At 35.2% G+C, this 19,908-nt stretch overlaps 1 protein-coding gene across 1 annotated transcript in view; it reads left to right on the forward strand.

Moving 5' to 3' along the window:
• CFAP47 (cilia and flagella associated protein 47) overlaps window positions 1-19,908 on the forward strand; it is a 259,541-nt gene that overhangs the window by 23,435 nt on the left and 216,198 nt on the right. Inside the window, exons 20-26 of the mRNA XM_063182155.1 lie at window positions 37-181; window positions 1,718-1,812; window positions 9,277-9,427; window positions 11,090-11,190; window positions 12,270-12,429; window positions 17,286-17,478; window positions 18,838-19,047. Coding sequence (XP_063038225.1) covers window positions 37-181; window positions 1,718-1,812; window positions 9,277-9,427; window positions 11,090-11,190; window positions 12,270-12,429; window positions 17,286-17,478; window positions 18,838-19,047 — 1,055 coding nt within the window. The remainder of the gene's footprint in view (window positions 1-36; window positions 182-1,717; window positions 1,813-9,276; window positions 9,428-11,089; window positions 11,191-12,269; window positions 12,430-17,285; window positions 17,479-18,837; window positions 19,048-19,908) is intronic.

Raw genomic sequence — 19,908 nt, forward strand, 5'->3', positions numbered from 1 at the left:
AGTGGTTTGACCCATTTTTCTTCTTTAAACTTACAGGGAATATTTGAATATCAAGGTGTTTATGTTGGCTCTACAAAATCAATTCCATTTTTGCTGCAGAACAAAGGACAATCTTGTACTAGAGTGCAGTTTGATTTTATTGACCATAAGGATTTTAAATTGTATGCTGAAGACAATTCAGGTATTTGCTTTTGCTATAGCAGAATTTTCATTACATATAGGAATGAATAATGCTGAGAAAAAATCTGTCAGACCATTTCTGGTAGCCAAATTTTCTGATATAAGAAAACGTTAAGCAATTATTTTAGAAGAGTTGCTTAATATAAATTAAGAGGAGACATTTTGGTTTGCCTATAAGATGACATTTGACAAAAAAGAAATATTTGCAGAATGTCAGGTTGCCTGTAGATCTTTTTTTTCTGCAATTTTTCCTCCCCAGGATTGGTAAGGTACAATAAAAAAAATAGTACCCTCTTACTAGTTAAAATGAAGTACTAAGAAACCCAAAGAAACAAAGCCAAACAATTGTATTAATTTCCTAACCATGGAATCATACCTGCTTTTTGGACAATATTTACCCTTTGATCATCTCATTACCAGTGTAAGGGTTTTTTGTTTTTCCCAAAGGGACAGGGTGTCTGCAGGTTAGTGTCAGGGCCTCTGTTCTGTATGAATGCTCAGCTCAGGAAGTTATTGGGGCAGGAGTAGAAATGAATTCTTTTTTGCTTGATAGAACAAATGCAGATTCTTATCCTGCACATTGTTGCTCATGGCTTTCCTACTTCAGTCATGGCATCTCCTTGGATGTTTCCGCAAGAGAATTTTACAGAGACAAGAGGCCTTACAAGCAAAGCTGCAAACTCAGGAAGTTAAGACTCATTCTTTTGCAAGACACTATTATAAAATTTAGTTGTGTCTTTATGTTGAATGATGCATTTTATGGATGATGCAAAAAAAGATCTTCCAAAATTAGAGGGGTTTTCTTACTATGTGGTGCACTTAAAAGGGAAGAGAAGGTGAGGGCTCCTGGTCAGTCATCTTAACTTCCAAAAGAGCTGTAAGGCTCTTTACAGCAGGCAGGCAGCCAGCATGGGATCAGACTCATTGCACATGATCAGAGTTTGTGCTTGAAACCACTCCTGTGACATCCAGTCAGATTCAGTACTCAGATGGTGAATACTGGATGAATACTCCTGGTGTTCCATGGTGGATACTGATCTTGGAGGAATATTACCTTTGCTGGAAACCTGTGCTTCTGCCAGTAGCTTAAAATTGAACATGGAAGTCTGAAAAAAGAAGCAAGCCTTATTGGAAATGTAGATTATGCCTAAAAGTAATTAGAAAAAAAAAACCCACCAAACCCATTTCAGCCAAATATTTTTATCCCTGTGGTATTAGTTTATTATGTAATTAAGTATTTAAGCTTAAAACTTGTATTCAAAGGTAAAGGACAATGTTGTTGTTTTTTTTGTCTGAAATATTGTGTTTTCCCAAATGAGTAACTTCCATGAAAATTGCTGGTGATTAATACTGCCCAGAATTACCTTCAGAATTCTTATGAGAGATACTATATTCCATTGTAACTTTGTGAGAAATGCTTACCATGCAAATATATAGATACCTGATACTGGAAATCACTTCGAAATCCTGCAGCTATTATAAAGTTGCTATTTCATGCAGTAACATCTGTAATTTGATTGTGAATTTTGTTTGGCAGCAATTGACCGTTCTCGTTCAAAGCCTTATCTCTATACAGTTTACCTAAAGGAAGAGTCATCTTTGCAATGCTTCCTGACCTTCACACCCAAAAAGGTAGGTTTATGGAACAGTGGGGATTCAGTTAATTAAAATCATGCTCTGTGAAATTTCTGTGGTGGGAGAATAGAGATTTTAGATGAACATTTTAGTCTGTGCAATAGTTTTATAGTTAGTAATGCAGTTCTTAAGAAAACAAGTTCTTAAATAACCTTTTTATAACTTTAAGTGTTTGCATACACAAAGCAAACACACTTCCTCAATGGATTAAAAATGGTGTAAACTAACACTGAAATGTCATACCACACATTGATGAAATCATTCAACAAACCAGCAGCCAACTTCTTTAGCAGCTGTTCTTGCCTGTATTCCCAGATGACCCAAGAAACTGCAAATGTACATAAGTTTTATGTCTCATAAAGATTGGAAAACTTGCTTTCTGGTTGAGCTATTTGAGTGTAAAAAAATTGAAGATATGAGACTAAGTTACTTTTACATCCAAAAATTAGCATTTTATTGGCAGTAACTGTCAATAGAGAGTACTCAAGTGAATTTTAAATCCAACCCCATAGAAAAATGCTTTGGAAATTGGAGGTTTGGGGTTTCCACATATTTGGAGAACAATGAACTGCAAAAACTTTGTGTATGATATCATAAACCAGCTTCAGAACAAGCAGCTGGGGATCACTTCTGCAGCATATAAATCCATTGCATTATTTGCACTTTTACCTTAAAAATTAATAACAGATATTATGCATCTTGAAAGGGTCAGGAGTATTCTTTTTCCACCACCCACCCACCTCCCACTCCTGCTTTCCATTTTATACTCCTGCAGTATAAAATGGAATTCCTTTGTTCAAAGCATCATTCAAATAATACTTGTATATTACAGGCTGATAATGTTGAGATTTTCTTCTGTATGCACATGGAAGCTATTGGATTGAGTTTATGGCCCATACATTACCCTGAAATAATTTTTCCTGACAGAATATGAGTCAATAGTTTTATAAAAAAATTCTTTCTGTAGTATGGCAGGCCTTGAATTAAGGGATAATAAATACTTGTCATATGTTTTTAAGTGTCAGGAAAGTATGTAATTGTTTGCAAAATGGTACCTACAGAATATCATGAGTGACCTATAATCAAACTGGAGAAACTCAGCAAAGGAAAATGCTGGCATTTTCCTTTGAGTAAGAAGGGCAAATAATGGGAATACAGAAGTAGATAATGCTCTTGGAATAATCTGTGTGTATGACATTGCAGGCCACAAGCTGAACAAGAATTAAGAGCAGAGACTTACCATCCCAATAGGAATATTTTTATTAATAAAGCAAGTAAAATAGTTATTCTAATCAGGACTGACAACACTTCAGCTGCACACTTTTCCCGTGTGGGATGCCATGTTTAAAGAAAGAAGTGGGACAATTCCACTTGGAAAGAAAGTCCAAAAGAAATCAATGGAAAAGAGAATAACTCTGTTTCCCATTGTGACATTTGAGTTCTATTTGCTTTCCTTGTCAAGTTGCAGGATAGAATAAAAGTAGAAGTGTTGCTACTGACACTGCTGTGAAGTAATATTTCTGAAGAACGCTGAAATAGTAAATTGTTCTCTATGTTTAATTTAGCTTGTTCCTGAACATGGTGGTCAGGATTGCTGTTCATTATTGATAGCCATGTCCAGCTGTCATTTGTCCTGGTTTACATTGGCTCAAGTGAAGATAAGGTTATGCCAGTTGGAAGTCTGCTTTAATTGTCGTATAAATTTGGAAAAACGATTTTTATGTTTGATGGGATCAGTTTTGTGACTGTTTTTGCCAAAAAAAACCAACCAAACAAACAACCCCTAAAAACAGAGCAAACAAAAAAAGGCTGTAGATTATTGCACCTATTGATTACAGATTTTATTTTTCATTTTTCAAACTCTGGGTCAAATTTCAAGTCTTAAGAATAATTTTTTGGCAAATAGAAATAACTACCTTCAGAAATAAGGAAATAAAAACTACAAAAAGGAAATTTTCTTGGGGCCCCTCATAGCCATCTAATAAGTGTTGCTTTAATTACATGTTTTTACTTCAGTTTCCCTTCTCCTGGTGTGCTCAGAGTCCTTGTGTCTCCCTTTGCCCTTGGTGAGCACCTCTGAGCTGCTGCAGCACCATCACAGCTGGTCCCTGAGCACTGACTGATGTAAGTGGAGTTACCCAGGGTGGCACATGACTACAGGCAGCATCTGGAAGTATATGTAGCCCCCAGGATGCTGTAGCTTTCCTTTCATTTAACTCCTGCAATGCACAATACTAATTAAAGACATAGTTCTGTTCAAAAAGTGCTTGAGGTACCAGCATCTCTTACTGTGATCAGAAACTCTCAGTGGTTACTGTTTCTTAAAACATTAGTTTCTATTTTATCCCCATTTCTTTCCCGATTTTCCAGTTTTGAATAAAACCCCAAATCTCTCATCTCAGTGTGTTGAGCTTCCCCTATTCAGGTTTCACAGTAGCAAGAGCTATTTCTGCCTCTGTGCACTGCAACAGCTGTTTCTGATCTCATCTCAGTTTTTTTGAAAACTGCTCCTCCCCAGCTTACCTCCCAGCTGCTGCAAACCTTCTGTGTCCCATCAGGTCACATTCTTTTCTGTCTGCCTTCTGGTTTTACTAGAACTTCCTGCTGTTGTAGTCATTACTGACAACACTACCCTGCAAGCCAACAAACCCCCACTATACTGATGTTTTCTTTAACAAAGTGGATAATAGGGCTAAGGAAAAGTTGAAATAATTCAGGAGCACTGCTAAAAACATAAAAAACCCCCTTGAAATTGTTTTAATGTACTTAAAATTTTTATTAAAACTACCTGAATTATTAATATAAGGTTGCAAGTAATTTAATCTTGAATGCAGTCTTGAATTCTGCCAAAAATCCCTTCAGATCAAGAAATGTAGTACATATATATGAACTCTGAAGAGCTGCTACAGCTCTCACTAAAATATAATCTATATTAATACATGGGACATCAAAAATGCTCTTACAGATGAAGTGTCTTGGCATACTCAAAAAATAAAACTTAAAAAATGTTGAGGCAATTCCTTCAGTGTTCCAAGTGAGAAAATGGAGTCCATGCATTATAGATAAGGCTGGGATGTTGCTCAGACACAGTGTGGCTGTGCCTTGCTGTTATTCCAGGGTCTTTGAAGGAGTTAGAGGTGACAGGGCCCTGCACTTCACTGCAGAGAGTTTAACCTTAGTGTTTGGTGGCTGTGGAAGTCAGAGCTGTCAAGGAAAGCAGTATTGACATCATCTATATCTTTATAATCTATATGTGTATCTATATCATCTATGTCTATCTGTCTGTCTGTGTTTGTCCCCTGCTCCCAGAGGTCCTGCAGGGTCTGCTGGGGAAAGCATGCAAACCAAAGTGCAGGAGTGTAGTGATTCAAAATGAGGGTTTTTTTACATTTTTTTAAGACCTGCTGGAAAATAACCAATTCCAGCATCTTGGAAAAAGGACAAAATACACAGCTGGGTAATAATGAAGCCTTGGAGTGCCTTTGATTGAGATAAATAGAACAAGTCACACCTGTCAGAGCTTATTGCTTAAGCTTGTTGTGGGGAGGTGACAGGTGTTTTGGTGGGGTTTTTGTCCTGTTAAATGACTTTTTTTCCCTTTTTCTCATGAAAGAACAGATTTGTCGTGTAAGAAGTGAATTCTATGGAAAATCTGCAGCTGTGGAATTACAGGGTATTGTTGCTACATCATCTCTGACCATAAACAAAGGAAAGATTTAATTTTATTGCAGTGCTTTGAATGATGGCTTTGAACAGCAGTTCCATTATTCATTGTGGAAGCTGCTTTTCTGTGATATAAAACAGGGGGAATGAAAGATTTCAGTATATTTTAAGGAAAAGCTCATTTAAATTTGTGGGAAGGCTGGGAGTGTCTATTGGATTCAATTGCAGGATATAAACCCTTGGCTTTGCAGTTAGGTTTAAATTTGAATCAAACTGATTTTTTCTAATGTACATTGCATTTTGTCTCCTTGTATCCCTGCTGAATTTGTGTATTAGAGGTACAAATAAAGAAAATTTAAGGTCAACCTGTTCACAAATGCTTCAAGATACTTGAACAATCTGCATGGTATTATATGATAAATACAAGAGTATTATTATCTTTTACAGATGTTTTAATGTAATTCTAAGTAATAAATTAGCTTATTGATTTACGTGCAATTCCCTGAGAAGTTGTACTGTGAAAGGAAACACTGTAATTTTAGAGAGATGTCACATATTCTTTGTGCTAAACAAAATATATGATTTCTAAATTAGCAAAATTTTTATTCAACCTTGAGAATACATGCTCTATTAGAATAGTAATTAGAGAAATAAATTTTATTCTTTCTAAGATATACTATTGCCTTGGAATACTTAGTAAAGATAGAGATGAAGTAACTGCTTTGAAAGTGTTTTTTGAAAATAACAATACTTTTTTTTCTACTGTCAGATTGTCACCTGACAGCTGTGCGTCAGTTTATTTTTGATCCATGAATTTTATGTAAAATACTGTTTTATTTGTAATGTTTGATGAGGTGGCTTTTCCCCCTTTTATTTCTTGTCCTATACCAGATATTTAGGGCCAAGGCAGGAAACCATTCAGCCATGTTGGATCCCCAGTTAAACTCAGAGCTACCAAACTGTTCATATCAAAACTATTTCATAAATGGAAATAAATCTTGGTAGCAGAGATTTTATAATCTCACAGATTCCTTATGACCAACAGCTTTTATTTGTTTATTAATTCTAGTGGAAATAAAAAAATTGAAAGTATTTTAAGATGCCATCTGAATAAAAGTTTCCAAGACTGTTATTTTTATTTGAAGAGCTAACTTGTGGTGGCAGCCTGACCAGCATCCTTTTCCTGGCATCCTTTGGAGGTGTTCCATGTGAACACACAACCAAAAGCTCCTTTGTCTCACCTGTCTTTTTAAAGCTTTTGAAGTATTTTGATTCTAAAACACTGACCTTGTTGATGATTCCTCCTTTCCAACCAACATGCATAATTAGTGTACATCAGGACAGGAAAAATTATTTTTATAATGATATTAACAAACAGGAGTGTTTGTGAAAGAACTCTCTCCAGGATGCTTCCTTCCTACCCTTCCCATGTTCTCTGGTGTGTGAAGTTAAATGCAGCTTCAGGAAAATATCTCAATAGATAAGTAGCTATAAAGTATTCATAAATTATCTAAAAAGCAGTGATAAGTCCAGTAATAGTTTAAGGATTTATTTTTTTAAGTATTGTAATTACTTTGTAAAGAATGTAATCTCGCAAAAGAGAGACTTTTCTATTATGGAGTTTGAAAAATGAAAAATTAATCATAAGGAGTTTTTTTAATATTTATAGAAAGAAACCTAATGATTCTACTTGCAAAGGGAAGTCCTAATAACTGAAATGAATTTTTAATTCTGTTTCAGCAATATGTATATGTATTATAATCTGATTTCTACTTACAGAGAATTTTTAAAGGCTTTTTCATTTGTGATGTAGTTTGCATAATGGGCAGTTAATGTATGAATAAAATAAAAGATCTATGATTTGTTCTCCATTATATAAATACATTTCTATGAGTTATCTTGGCCTTGAATTTGTACCATTGTACTTCATAGCAAAAGTAAGTTTTCAGTGAACATCGTGATCTCTGTGTAGTGAATTGAGTCTTTCACATATTTGCTTATGTTTGCCAGTTCTTAGAAAATAACCCCTTTGTTGTATAGTAAAAAGAAACCAAATTTTCCTGTTAGTTAGGTTTTGTTTTGCTGCTTTAGGAGAGGGAAAAAGGGATTCCATTTTTTGCTGTCTGGCCTAAAGATACCAGCATTGATGAAGAGCAATTGCTGTGCTAGACTGCACTCCTTTGCACAGCCTGTGCTGTCATAAAATCTACTATAGACTAAACATTTTAATCTCACCAAATTTAAACAAAATTAGCTTTGTTACAAGAACACATTTTGAAGATGTAACTTGATGAAGTGTTTTATATGGGTGACTTGAGATACTAAAAGTAGAAGAGTATATAATTAAAAGCAGGAGATTTTTACTCAATCTTTTTGACATATCTTGAGTTTTAGTTACTAAAAAATATTAAATGTCAATTTTGAAAAGCCAGTTATATATTATAAAATCTAATCATGATTAGATTTGAAGTGTCAATATAAAACAGGGGACTGTGCTAATCTTGCTGCAAAGCTTGTCCTCATTCAACACTTTCCTTGTGAGTTGAGCGTAAAAAGACAAAACATTGCACAAGGCTCACACACCTCACTCTCCAGAAGTGTGGAATTGTGTGTCACAGACCCTGCTGGAACTCCACACACTCCCAATGCTGTGTGCTTGCTTCTCAGTTACAGATGGATTTGTGCCTCATGTCCTGACTTAGGACACTTTTGGTTTTCTTTCCTATCATTTATATATTTTTCTTGCTACCAGAAATGGGAAAGTGAAGAATGATGCACTATTTTCTGCAGGTTTTGAAAGCCTTTAAATGATTCATAGCATCTTTATATAGCTGGTTTTACTGCTTTTTCTAAGCAGCATGAAGATTTTATAGGTTTAATTCCTTTCTAAGATTTCTGTGGCCTTCAAGGTGAAAACAGGATTTGAAGGACTCTTAACAGTGGTTTTAGTGCAGAAGTTCTGGGGTTTTTTTTCCATTACCTTTATTAAGGTTATCCATACCTTTTATCTGGAGAACGTACTATCTTAGTGTGTTGGTCCTTGAAAAGACAGAGCAAGAGGCAAGAAATATCTCTCTGAAAGTGCTTTCTGAAATAAATTTGGCCTTTCTGATGCCCAGTCTGTAAAAAAAGAGGATTCTGTACAAAACATACCATGTCTTTAGTTTGAAATTCCACTTGGGAATGTGATAGAACAGATAAAATGAGGATCAAAATCACTGGAATTTAGACTCCTAGAATTCAGTGGCATTTCATGACAAAGGTTTTAAGACTTTTTTCCCCCAAGGTTTCTCAATTTTAACTGATATTTCACCTTTGATCTCAGAGCCCATTTTGTTTATGCTGGGTGTACTATAATGTTTGACCTCTGCTCTTCAGCCTTTGAGAAAGGCTTCCATAACTGATGTAGCTTTGTTTTCCCTCCTCTTTCCCTCCTCACATGAGCTTCTGCATTTGGGCCATGGCTCCAATCTTTTTCTGCTCATTAGGGTGGCAGGAGTGGAACACAACACTGTGACTTATCAGAAGCCTTGTCTGTAGCTCTGCTGATAAACCTGATACTTTTGATCATAGAGCTTTTCCTTAATGGGGAAAAAAATACCTGGGCACTGCTTACTTAGAGAACTGATTCTGAGTTTGAATAAATGAAAATCCTGTAAATCCAGAATTGCAATAATTCTGCCAAAACAGCAAAACCACTCAGATGGTTCAGGAGGTACCTATGATTTTTTTTTTTTTTTTTTTTTTTTTTTTTTTTTTTTTTTGGGAAAATGACCACGATATTTTCTTTCCCTTTAGGTGGCAGCATATGACTTCATTCTCCCGATTGCTGTTCCTCGGGCCACGTACCCAACTCCAGCTCCTGCGGCGCCGCTGAAGCGCGGGGCCCCCGCGCCCCTGCCTCCCCCGGAGAGCCCAGCCCTGCCCGTCTGCAGGGTCAGAGCCCACGGTGGGTGAGCCCGGCCTCCTTACACACCTGCTGGGTACACACACCGGGAGTGATGGCTTTGCTTTGCAGAGAATGCCTGCTTAATTGGAATTTGTGTAATTTGTACATTCCTTTCGAAACTTGCAAAATTTTCAAGTTTTGGTTCGTGTTTATAAATGCACTTGAAGCTGAACTTTCTATACCTAATCGTGATGTGGAGAAAATTTTTCTTTTATTTTCACCTGATATAAAAATAGTTTATCAAAACTCTTTTTTTGTGTCTATCCATTTATTAGTATTTCTAGACTACATCATGCTAATCCCAGTGATTGCAGCGGTTCCTCTGAAAAGTGTAGAAAAGTAGAATGTCATTCATACTCTTTTGTAGAATTCTCCTGTCAAAACTAGGATCTCTAACTGTATTTAAAACTCCTTTAAAATGCCTTTGAATGTCCCTCATCCCATCTGGCTTGTCAGAGGTTGTTAATAGCCAAAGTTACAGGCCATTCACTTCCAGCAAAGAAATTGATATCTTATAGAATTCTTGTCTGCTTTTCTTAGAAATAATTTGTGGTTCTCTTTAGTATCCTGTCTTATTATTACTGTCATGTAGATCTATAAATTGTGAATATTTGAATACACTGGCTTTCCTAATCTCAGTTTTTAATTTATAACCACTTTTTATTTGAGATGGAAGTGAAGTACAGAGTGTCTTCCTAGAATGATGTTTGTGTAATGTTTAAATCTCTTGGGAGCACGTAAGAAGGCTTGGCCAATTAAATATGTAAAGTGGGGTAAAAGCAACTCAAATTTATTAGGATTTGTCTATATTTGATTTTTTTCCCTTAAGTCTTTTGAGATCTTTTGAAATTTCAAAGAAATCAGACCTTCTCGGGTATTGTCTTGAAAGGAAATTCACATTAAATGCTTCTAAAATACATGTAATTGGAAAACATATAGAATAAAGGTGAGTGTACATATGTCTATGAGATCATTAGGAAAAACATCACTAAGTGAAAATATGAATTCAAGTCACAAATGTATAGTGCATGTTTATGTGCCTATGATTTAGAGAAATGCAGATAATATTGTTGTTTACATAATGTGATACATGTGATTAGGAAATTCTTTGGGTTTTTTAGAGGGACAAGAGAATTGCTCACCGCTGGGAATGGAGCAGATGTGCAGATTTTAATAAAAGGATTCTCTGTGCTGGCTCGGTTCATTTCCAGGGCTGTTTCCAAGAAGTAAGATGAGGCTGTGGGAACACATACCTCTGTTTTTCTAAACTCCCACTTTAAAAATTCATGTCTTGTGATGATTTTTTGTTAAAGCTCTATGAAATTAGGAGAAATGCTGTTTTATATAAAATCTTCCAAGTCTTGTCTGATGGTTACTATCAGAAATGTAAGTGCATTCATCTGGAGAAGGAAGATCATGTGGCTCTTGTGATATGGAGAGGTGTTAGAACTCTGGTAGATATAAATTTTAAATGATTTTAATGTGACTAAAGAGTCATAATAAGCTAAATTAAAGTAATCATGTATATAGTATGGGAGCATCAAAAAGGGGAGAAACATTTTCCCTAAACATGTACAGAAACAATGATTTTGTGGAGGTACTTTGAGAAAATATTTGTGGAATGATGCTGTGTAAACATTTTAAATTGTTTTTTTCTAATAGGACTTCAACCACTCGTGGAGTTCTCCTCAATGGAATTTAAATTTGAAGCACATTTGAGTGACATGCGTTCCAGTACTGCTGATAGGAGTGTGAGTTCTCAGGTAATGACATTGTCATTGTCATTTTGTTCAGTTTTTGATTTCGTCTTTGTCTTTTAATCACTGTAATTTTTTTCCAAAATTTAAAATTGGGCTTGTACTAACTCTGACAATATGAAAATGTGGGCACTATGAGAAATTGACCATGAGTTGTGTAAGAAATAGATATGAATAGTATAATTCTGAAGGATTTCTGCATCTGCCTATACCAGTAAATGAGACAGTGATGGGGCCAGGATGCAAGTGATTTGTGCCATGATGGGCCAACCAGTGACACTGCTGTCCCAGTGCCTTGTATGGTAGGGACTGTGCCAACTGACACTGTCCCAAGAAATTCCTTGTCATGACTTGGGGCTTAACAGGGGGAAAAGGACACTAAATTTAATATTTGCAACACAGATAATATGTATGAATGCAAAACATAACATAATTTATTGTCTTTAGTACCTGAGGGCTTTGGTTAGAAATTTGAAAAAAATATTTTTGGCAATGATGAAAACACTTGAAATGCTTTTCCAGATGCATTCAGGAATCAATGATAGTACAAAATCAAGGCATTTTTCTAGCTAGGCATGTTTCAAAAGCTGAGAGAGTAACTCTGAGATGAAGAAATTTAATTTTATTTTTTTTGTTTCCTCTGTCATCTTACTGAATTGAAAGAATGGGTTTTGAAAATCTATTCTGAAATTCTTCCATTTTCAACATCTCCACCTGTAAGTCTAGATGTGAGCCATGTGTTTAGTGCTTACTGTGCTTTATTTTTATCAGGAATAAGTCCTCCTCTGTTTGTTTGAGCACTCCCACTGTGATGCTTGATTTATTTACCTCACTTAAATGAGGTTTTTCCTTTCTGGAAAGACAGTATTCTCTTGGTGAATGTGGTGAATGACTGGAAAGCATCTAGTCTGTGCAGATAGGCATGCTCACCTTTGCACCCCACAGATGTAATAAACTGAGCTGTTCTTGCTTTCCCTCTGGTGTGTCTGTGCAAAGAATGCTTAGGAGAAAGCAATGTGAAAAGTGTCACAGAGTTTGCTGCTTTCCCTCTCTAAACATCTCTCCATTTCTGAAAATATTTACAGAACCTTGTCCTGAAGTGTCTCGCAAGAGAGGATGTAATGTGGAAATTGAATTTTGATGATGTAGACAAAAATATAGAAGATGGTGTTTTCAGATTTAGTCAGAAGCATGGACGTGTTTGTAAAAAACAAGAAGTCAGCATTGCTATGTCCTTCTGGCCTCGTAAGTAATTCCATGAATTCTTCTATAGAGTGGCCATTTGCATAGGGATGTTTAAGTGGGATTTTGTGATGAATCAATAGTAGTACTTATTTTGATCAACTGAAGATTTTTTTTTGGTTCTGAGAAAATAAGACAGCTGCAGACCTAACAAAAAGCATGGAATCACTGTCTTTGAAATTGCATTATTTGAAAAGTCTGCTTTGCACATAGAAAGCATCAGGTTTTTCACACATAAAGCATCAAGAACTGGGATAGGTGTATAATTTTCAGTGCTGACACTTCAAGTGCATTTAGGTTGGCTTGGGTAGTAAAGCTTTCCATGGTACTTGGAATGCTTTTAAACTTTACTCTAAATAGCCATAATTTAGATAAGAATAGAAATTTCCTGCTTCAGTATGATTTAAAATCATTCGTCTGTGGTATTTTTTGGAGTAGACTGGTCAGGCAGTCCCTAAATAAAATTTTTTAAATAGATTTCTAACAAAACTGGGAAGAATAAGAGAAGATGATAATCAACCACATAACTCCAGAAAAGGAATATAAGAATAGGAAAATTAAGATTCTACTTTTTCCCAACCAAGAGTTTAAAGTAGACAGTGATATACAAGATTCATAGGGTGTAACACTATGCTTGAGCTGTTAAATCCCACCAGAAAATGCAACTGATGCCCACAGAACTCCACCCTCCTGGCAGGTTCAGTGCAGTACTTTTGGGGCTGCAGCATTGTCAAGGGGAAGGAAAGTTGTTGTGTCAGTTGGATCTGATGCTGAGTCAGCAAATGAGCATCCCTGTCCTAAAGAAAGATGTTGCTGTTATTTTTCATCATAACGCTGAAATCTCTAACCTCAATTAAGCACTGGAAACAATTTAATAAAAATAAAGAAAAATAGCTCTTGTCATGACTCTATGATAAATTGAGAAGAGTGCATTAAGTTTGGTTCTGTAAATGTTGTGAATATGTAAGAGCAGTGTTTAATTGCACATGTTGCTTGGAGTTGCTTGTTGCAGACTGTGAAGCAGAGAACAGCATAAAAATAAAAGCCAATATTTTGAATTACTGGATAAATTGTGTAAATGCAGATGTGTATATATATATATATATATAAACATGACTGATAAATTACTGTAATTTGAAGATATCTGTATTTTTGCTGTGTTCCCATATCTTTTGTTTACAGAAAGTCATAAATAACTGCAAAGATCAATTACCCTTAATTCAATGTTCTAAGTATTTTCCTATGATTTATATCCTATTTATGCTGTGCCTTCAGTGCATATCATTACTCTCTTGTAAGAGAGCATTAGATACATCCAAACCCACACAGGAGACCTGATTAATGAACATGGGCTACTAATCACTTCCATAGGCTTGTGCTGTAAAGTTGTAGTATGTGGGGGGGTGAACAAACTGTAAAATGAACTTTGAATGTGCATTAGGTTAATTTATTTAAACATGCTGCAGCAGTTATGATAGAGTACAAAATGCTATAATAAACTGCAATGTTTAATTAAATGAAAGAGGTTATGTTGGTGGTAAAATCATGCTACCTATTAAAAAACTATTCTAAAACCAGAGATTTTCAAGAATTGAAGATGTATTAACATGATCCTCTTCTGCTGTTTTATAGTATAATGCATAAACAGTCTAAAAACATTTTTCACTATGACTAATTTTCATATGAAAAAACTTATCTGCAGCAAAGGAAGTTACATGGAATTTGTGCTCTTGGGTTCCCTTACTGGGAGTTCAGAGATGCTGGAAGATGTGATAATTGTGTAATGGGCACAAATGACAACTTTGATTGTGTGGTCTTTTGTTTTTCATTTTTTTTTTCTGCAACAGCAAGATATTAAATAGCTGTGACCTTTAACAAATTCTGTGAAGAAATGTGAAGAAACTTTTATTTTACTTTTGAATTTTTCTTTTTTTTTTTTTTTTTTTTTTTTTTTTTTTTTTTTTTTTTGTGGGATACCTGTAAGTTCTAGCTGTCTTTGGCTTTTCTGCTTTGAAGTCTGTATTTCACTGTATGCAAATTGTTTAGTGGTACCTATTAATGTTGAAAGGATATAGATGCAATAACACCTGAATTATCATAAGATCTATGGCAACTAAACTAAATTTGTGCTTTTGGGAGAAAAATGTAGGAACTGCATAACCATATAAGACAAACTTAAGAGGGTGAGAAGAGCAGATGATGTTTTTCCTTTCTTCTCATAAACTCTGAAAATATAGAGTTAATATTCCTGGAGAAAATATTTCCCATATAATTCTACAGATTTCGTTAGCCATTGGCAGATTTAGATTGACAGATTTTTAAGTGCCATCAAATATTCCTAAGGAAAATGTTCACATCTGCTGGAGAAGAAATTAATGGTGGTATCTCAGAATGGTAGCAGCAGCCCAGACTTTGACAGCAGCCATGAAAGGTGTGAGGAGTGGAATACATTCTTGACTTCAGCTGTCAGTTCAGGACATAATTCTCATTAATTTATATGTAATTTATTTAACATGAAATATCCTGAAATCACTGGTCCTAGATATTCCAAACTAATGAACAAATCTTAATAAATGACAGAATTTATGTGTTTTTGCATTTGTGCCTGTTCAAAATGATCATGGTATTGCATGGTCTTGGTGTTTCTGACATAAGCAATAATTTATTTTTTATATATTATATTATATTATATAAATAATATATTACATGTGATATTATATATATTATTTATATTATATGATTTTATATTGTAATTATATTATATATAATTTAATATAATATTATTTTATATTTATTGGTTTATGTTCTATGCTGAATTTTGGTTGTTAGTAAATGTGTGGATCCACACACAGAATGATCAGTGATGCCGGATAGGCACTGTCTGTTCTGCTCTCTGGGTGAGCCAGGGTTTTTCTGGCATGGAAAGTGTAAATGGAAAGTTTTTATGAGAAAACTTAACACTACTATTGCCTAACCTTGACAATATGGGTAATACAAATATTTTAAAATGTGAGTTAGTGAAAATTGCACATTCTTTGGTACTGACATATGCTCCTGTATTTTATTCCTTCCCTGTGTTCCATCCCTGTGGTATTTATTGGTTATGTCCTTTCACTCCACCTTGTGATACCCCTGGATGAAGAGAGGACACCAGAAACATGGTTTAGTTACAGCCCAGCTGTGGTACATGGGAGGAGCTTGTACAGAACATCCTTTCTTATAAGCTTGTAAGAAATACCCTGTTTGGCTCTTCATCCATCTCCAGGACGTTTTTTCTGATGCTTTCTCACCTTTCCTTCATGAAAGGGTAAAGTGCCAGAGGAAGATGTGTTCCTGTTGTGTCAAAACCTAGAGGCAGAATCTTTCTCAGAAGTATTGTCTCCTGAAGCTGATTTACATTTAACACAGAATTAGTCAGATGTTGCAAACAGGGTCAGCAGATTCCCCTTAGAACTGGTTTTTAGTTTGCATTTTCATGTTTGCTGGTTTGAAATTAAGGGATCCACAGGTCATGTTCTGGTGACATAACAGCATCCACGGTGCTCTTCCGTTGTCATCTCCATTAGGAAATTAGCTCTTACAGGAAGGGAAAAAGACAAAGTACTTTGAAGACACTAGATTTTCTTATTTTTGTGTGTAATCAGTGACAGCTCTTTCTCAGGCTGTGGAAGTAATGGTCTGAGATAATCTCAGAAGACTCCATTGTGTATTTTGTTCTGTGACATGTAGATGATCATGCAGATACATAAAATACAAAATTTCTTTTTGCTCTCCTAATAATTAGATGAAGGTTTTTCCATACTGATCTAATTGAGGGGAATCAAAGGAAAAGGTGTTTTTTCTCAAAAATTCAATAAAACTTTTTGGGTTGTTTTCCAACGCATTATTGGAGATTTATTTCTAAATCCAGGAGTTTTTCATTAGTTTGCCCTCAAAATTGCTGATTTTGCTAGCTGTTCAGCAGGAGGGAATGACTGAGGGTTGGTTAAATGGCAGTGCATGGTTTGGAATGTCACTTTCATAGTTTAACAACTGTGGAAGGGAGTACTTTGTTCCCTGTATCAGTGAAACAAAAAAGTGTTTTTCCATCCTAGAGAGAAATGCCTTGCAGCAGGGAGCAAGGTGCCTGAGAAGGGGCAGAACACAAGGAAATCTCTATCCCTGCTGTTATCATGCCCAGCTGTGCTGTAGAGAGCACGTGGATAAGAATGTTTTGCCATCCCTTCTATTTTTTTGGTGGACTTGGCAATATTAGGGTTGCAGTTGGATTTGATGACCTTTAGGATTTTCTCCAAGCAGAAATGTGAAATGGGAGATGCTCTGAGTGCAGGTGGAACCTCCTGCTGCCTTGTGTGAGGCTGCTTGGCCACTCTGTAGGTTTTGGAGGCATCTTTGAAGTGGTGTAATTGCACTCTTAAAAGGTACCAACTTTTCCTTGTCTTGGCAGATGATTCCAATAGTTACTCCTTTATAAAATAAGCATTCACTGTGTCAATTAGTGTAATTCAAAGTATGACTGCAATTCTTAAAATTCTGCTGTTGTATTGGTATTATATATAATGGGATATTAATGCAATAAACTCATTTATTGAAGTTAGAAAAATTCTGGCAAGTTAAAAAAAATGTGAATTTCTGGTTTGCTAAAGGCAAGTGTTCTGAGCTTTCTTAATAAAAACTCTTCTCCTACAATATTTATGTTATGTTAAACTACATTTTGAGAAAGAAAGCAGTACTAAATTAAAAAAAAAAAGCAAACAAAAATTCCGACCCCAGATCTCTTACTATACTCCTTTATTATACATTTATACATTCCTGTATTTGTGGTAACATATATATATATATTTAAACCTTTTCAACAGCTTCTCCTGGGACATATACATCTGAAATAATCTTGCATCTAAATAATAATCCAGCACGATACATACTAACATTGTCTGGCACACTGAGGTCACCAAAAATGGATTTTCATCCCCCCTTTTTAATGCTGATGCCAGTTCCTCTGGATGTGGAAACTGAAGCAGATGTCACCATCATTCCGCAGGATTTTTTAAGGTAAAAATCTCAAAGTATATTTATTACAGAAATCCTGAATAATTCTTTGTTTCATTCATTTCTGAAAAAGTGAATTAATATTTGTTTGTGAATGTTAGTATTAGTTTTATGCTCAGCAGAAGAATCTGTATATTTAAGAGAAAATTAATTAATATTGTTGAATATTCAACAAGCCCATGTTTTTTCCTCAAACATACCTGCTTTGTGAAGTGTCTAAATTCTGATATCTTAACTCTAGGAATTTATATCAGAAATAGAAGATTACTGTGGATAACAAAAATATTCAAAGAAGAGACTTACCAGGATTTTTTGTTGTTTTTAGCCAGATAGTAAGGTTTTAAATCTTATTTCTAATTTTTCACATTGTGGTAACGTGAAATCTTTCTGTCATTTTATTTTTTCTACTCAACTGGTTTGAGGTTTAGCTAATTGAACAGTTGATGGGGTTGTAGTTCTTGGTGGTTTTTTTCTTCCTTCTTTTCAGGTGAGGTTTTATTGAAAAGGACAGCAGAAATGTTTTAATCCTGCCCCTTGTTTCAATAAGAAATCCATATATATTTGTCTGTGGATCACTCACTTCATCCTGGTACTTGAATTTAAAAGAGAGAATTTTTGTAATTTTCATATAATGTAGTATAACTTAGCATTGCAACTATTCAGGTTTTTAAGATTTATCTTTGCTGTTTGTATGAAGTAAAGAGTAAGAAGTAAAGACTAGTAATATTTGTTTGCTATGTTTGTGAGGGTATCATTTAGATACTAGAATTACAGCAAAAATTTCATTTTGTTGTAAATTAATTAAATTACCTTCAAATTGTTACTGTCTTGTCTTGTTTGAGTTGTGCTGATTTATCAAGTGATTTGCCTGTTGCCAGTAGCTCAGTGGTTGGAACTGAAGGGATTCCACATGGGTCTGGACTGACTGCTGTTCTTATTCCAGAGCTGAAACCTGGAACTACATAACTACATAATGAAGTGTCTTCAGCATCTTCACAAATTTACCCTTAATATTTCTGTTTTATTACTTTATAACTTAATTGTGCAATAGTGTAATTTAATGAACATTAGTGAAAGCTTTAAGTTTCAGAAAACTCTTTATGCCTTTTGTAGTACAGTTAAGTAGAAATTTCATTTCGATGTTCAGATATTGTGGGACAGCATAAAATGTTCAGATACATACAAAGAAAACAAGCTAGCATCTAAATGATGAAAGAATTTTGTTTATGATTTGCACTTGAGAACTAAAGTTGCTATTCTGTATTCAAATGTGAAAGAGTTTTGTGAATGTGAGAATCTATGAATCAACTTGATTACTGCAATCCTGTGACCACAAACACCTACTATTTATGTTTAACACAGGGATTCACAAATAAGAGTTAAACTTCCTGAGCTTGAACTTGCAGATGGTACCAGGACTTGCCCTTTTTTTGTGGAGTTCCCAGAGGGAGAAAATGTTGTTCTTTCATCAGATGGCACAGCTAATGAACTGACCTGCCGCATCAGCTTCAGCTCATCAAAGCCAATGTCATTCTTAGGGGAAATGTTATTTATTGACCAAGAAGATAACAGGTAATGTGTGCAATTCAGATGCACCTGGGGGAAGGTTCCAGACTGGCCAAGCTGGATATAAGGCACAGCACTCACAGGAGTTGGGTAAAGGAACACAAGAATCTAAAATTATCGCTGCTTTTAATGGAGGAATGGGACCACAGTTGGGCTAAAAATGATTTATTGCTCAGATAAACCTCAGTCTCAGAGGCTGTGAGATTTCAGAGGAGCTAGTACTCAGCCATAGCTCAAAGTAGTCACAAGTGCTTCACTACAAGACAATATAGAACTTTCTAAGCCAATGGACAGTTGCCACAAAGTTTATTTTGCTTTTCTAACCTATCACCTTTACTTAATTCTGCTGCACTGCAGATACTTTCATCCAATGGGCTGCTGTTTTATGTTCACAAATATGCTTCTATTGTAACTTCTAAACTCTTAGCTTACTCTATACAATTACACTCCTACATCATAAACCCTTCACCATCTTAATGCAGTTTTTTACTTACTTAAGGCATACTCTTTCTTACAACTATAGAAACATAAGTTTATGATTTTTCTACTTTAATGTCTGTGTACTTTATTTTTACATCAATCCAAGCTTCTTCCAAGGCTGCAGATCAAACTCTTCAGTGTCTGTGGAAGTTTCTAACTTTCCATTTTCTACAAGAATCCTCTGAAAAAAATGAAAATGAAAGATAGACATTTATTTCCTTTTTTCAACTGAATTACATTCAAGACTAAAAAATTCAGCTTTGGTCTCTTAGGTAAAATCCATCTAAGTGTCCATCTTAAGGTCTTGTTTCAAGATAACATTTGTATCTACTGGTAACTCATCTGTTGTTCAGCTCTGTCAGGGATGGAATTAGAGGGTGAATGCAA

The sequence above is a fragment of the Melospiza melodia genome, chromosome 2 (genome assembly GCF_035770615.1).
Source record: "Melospiza melodia melodia isolate bMelMel2 chromosome 2, bMelMel2.pri, whole genome shotgun sequence".
NCBI lineage: Eukaryota > Metazoa > Chordata > Aves > Passeriformes > Passerellidae > Melospiza > Melospiza melodia.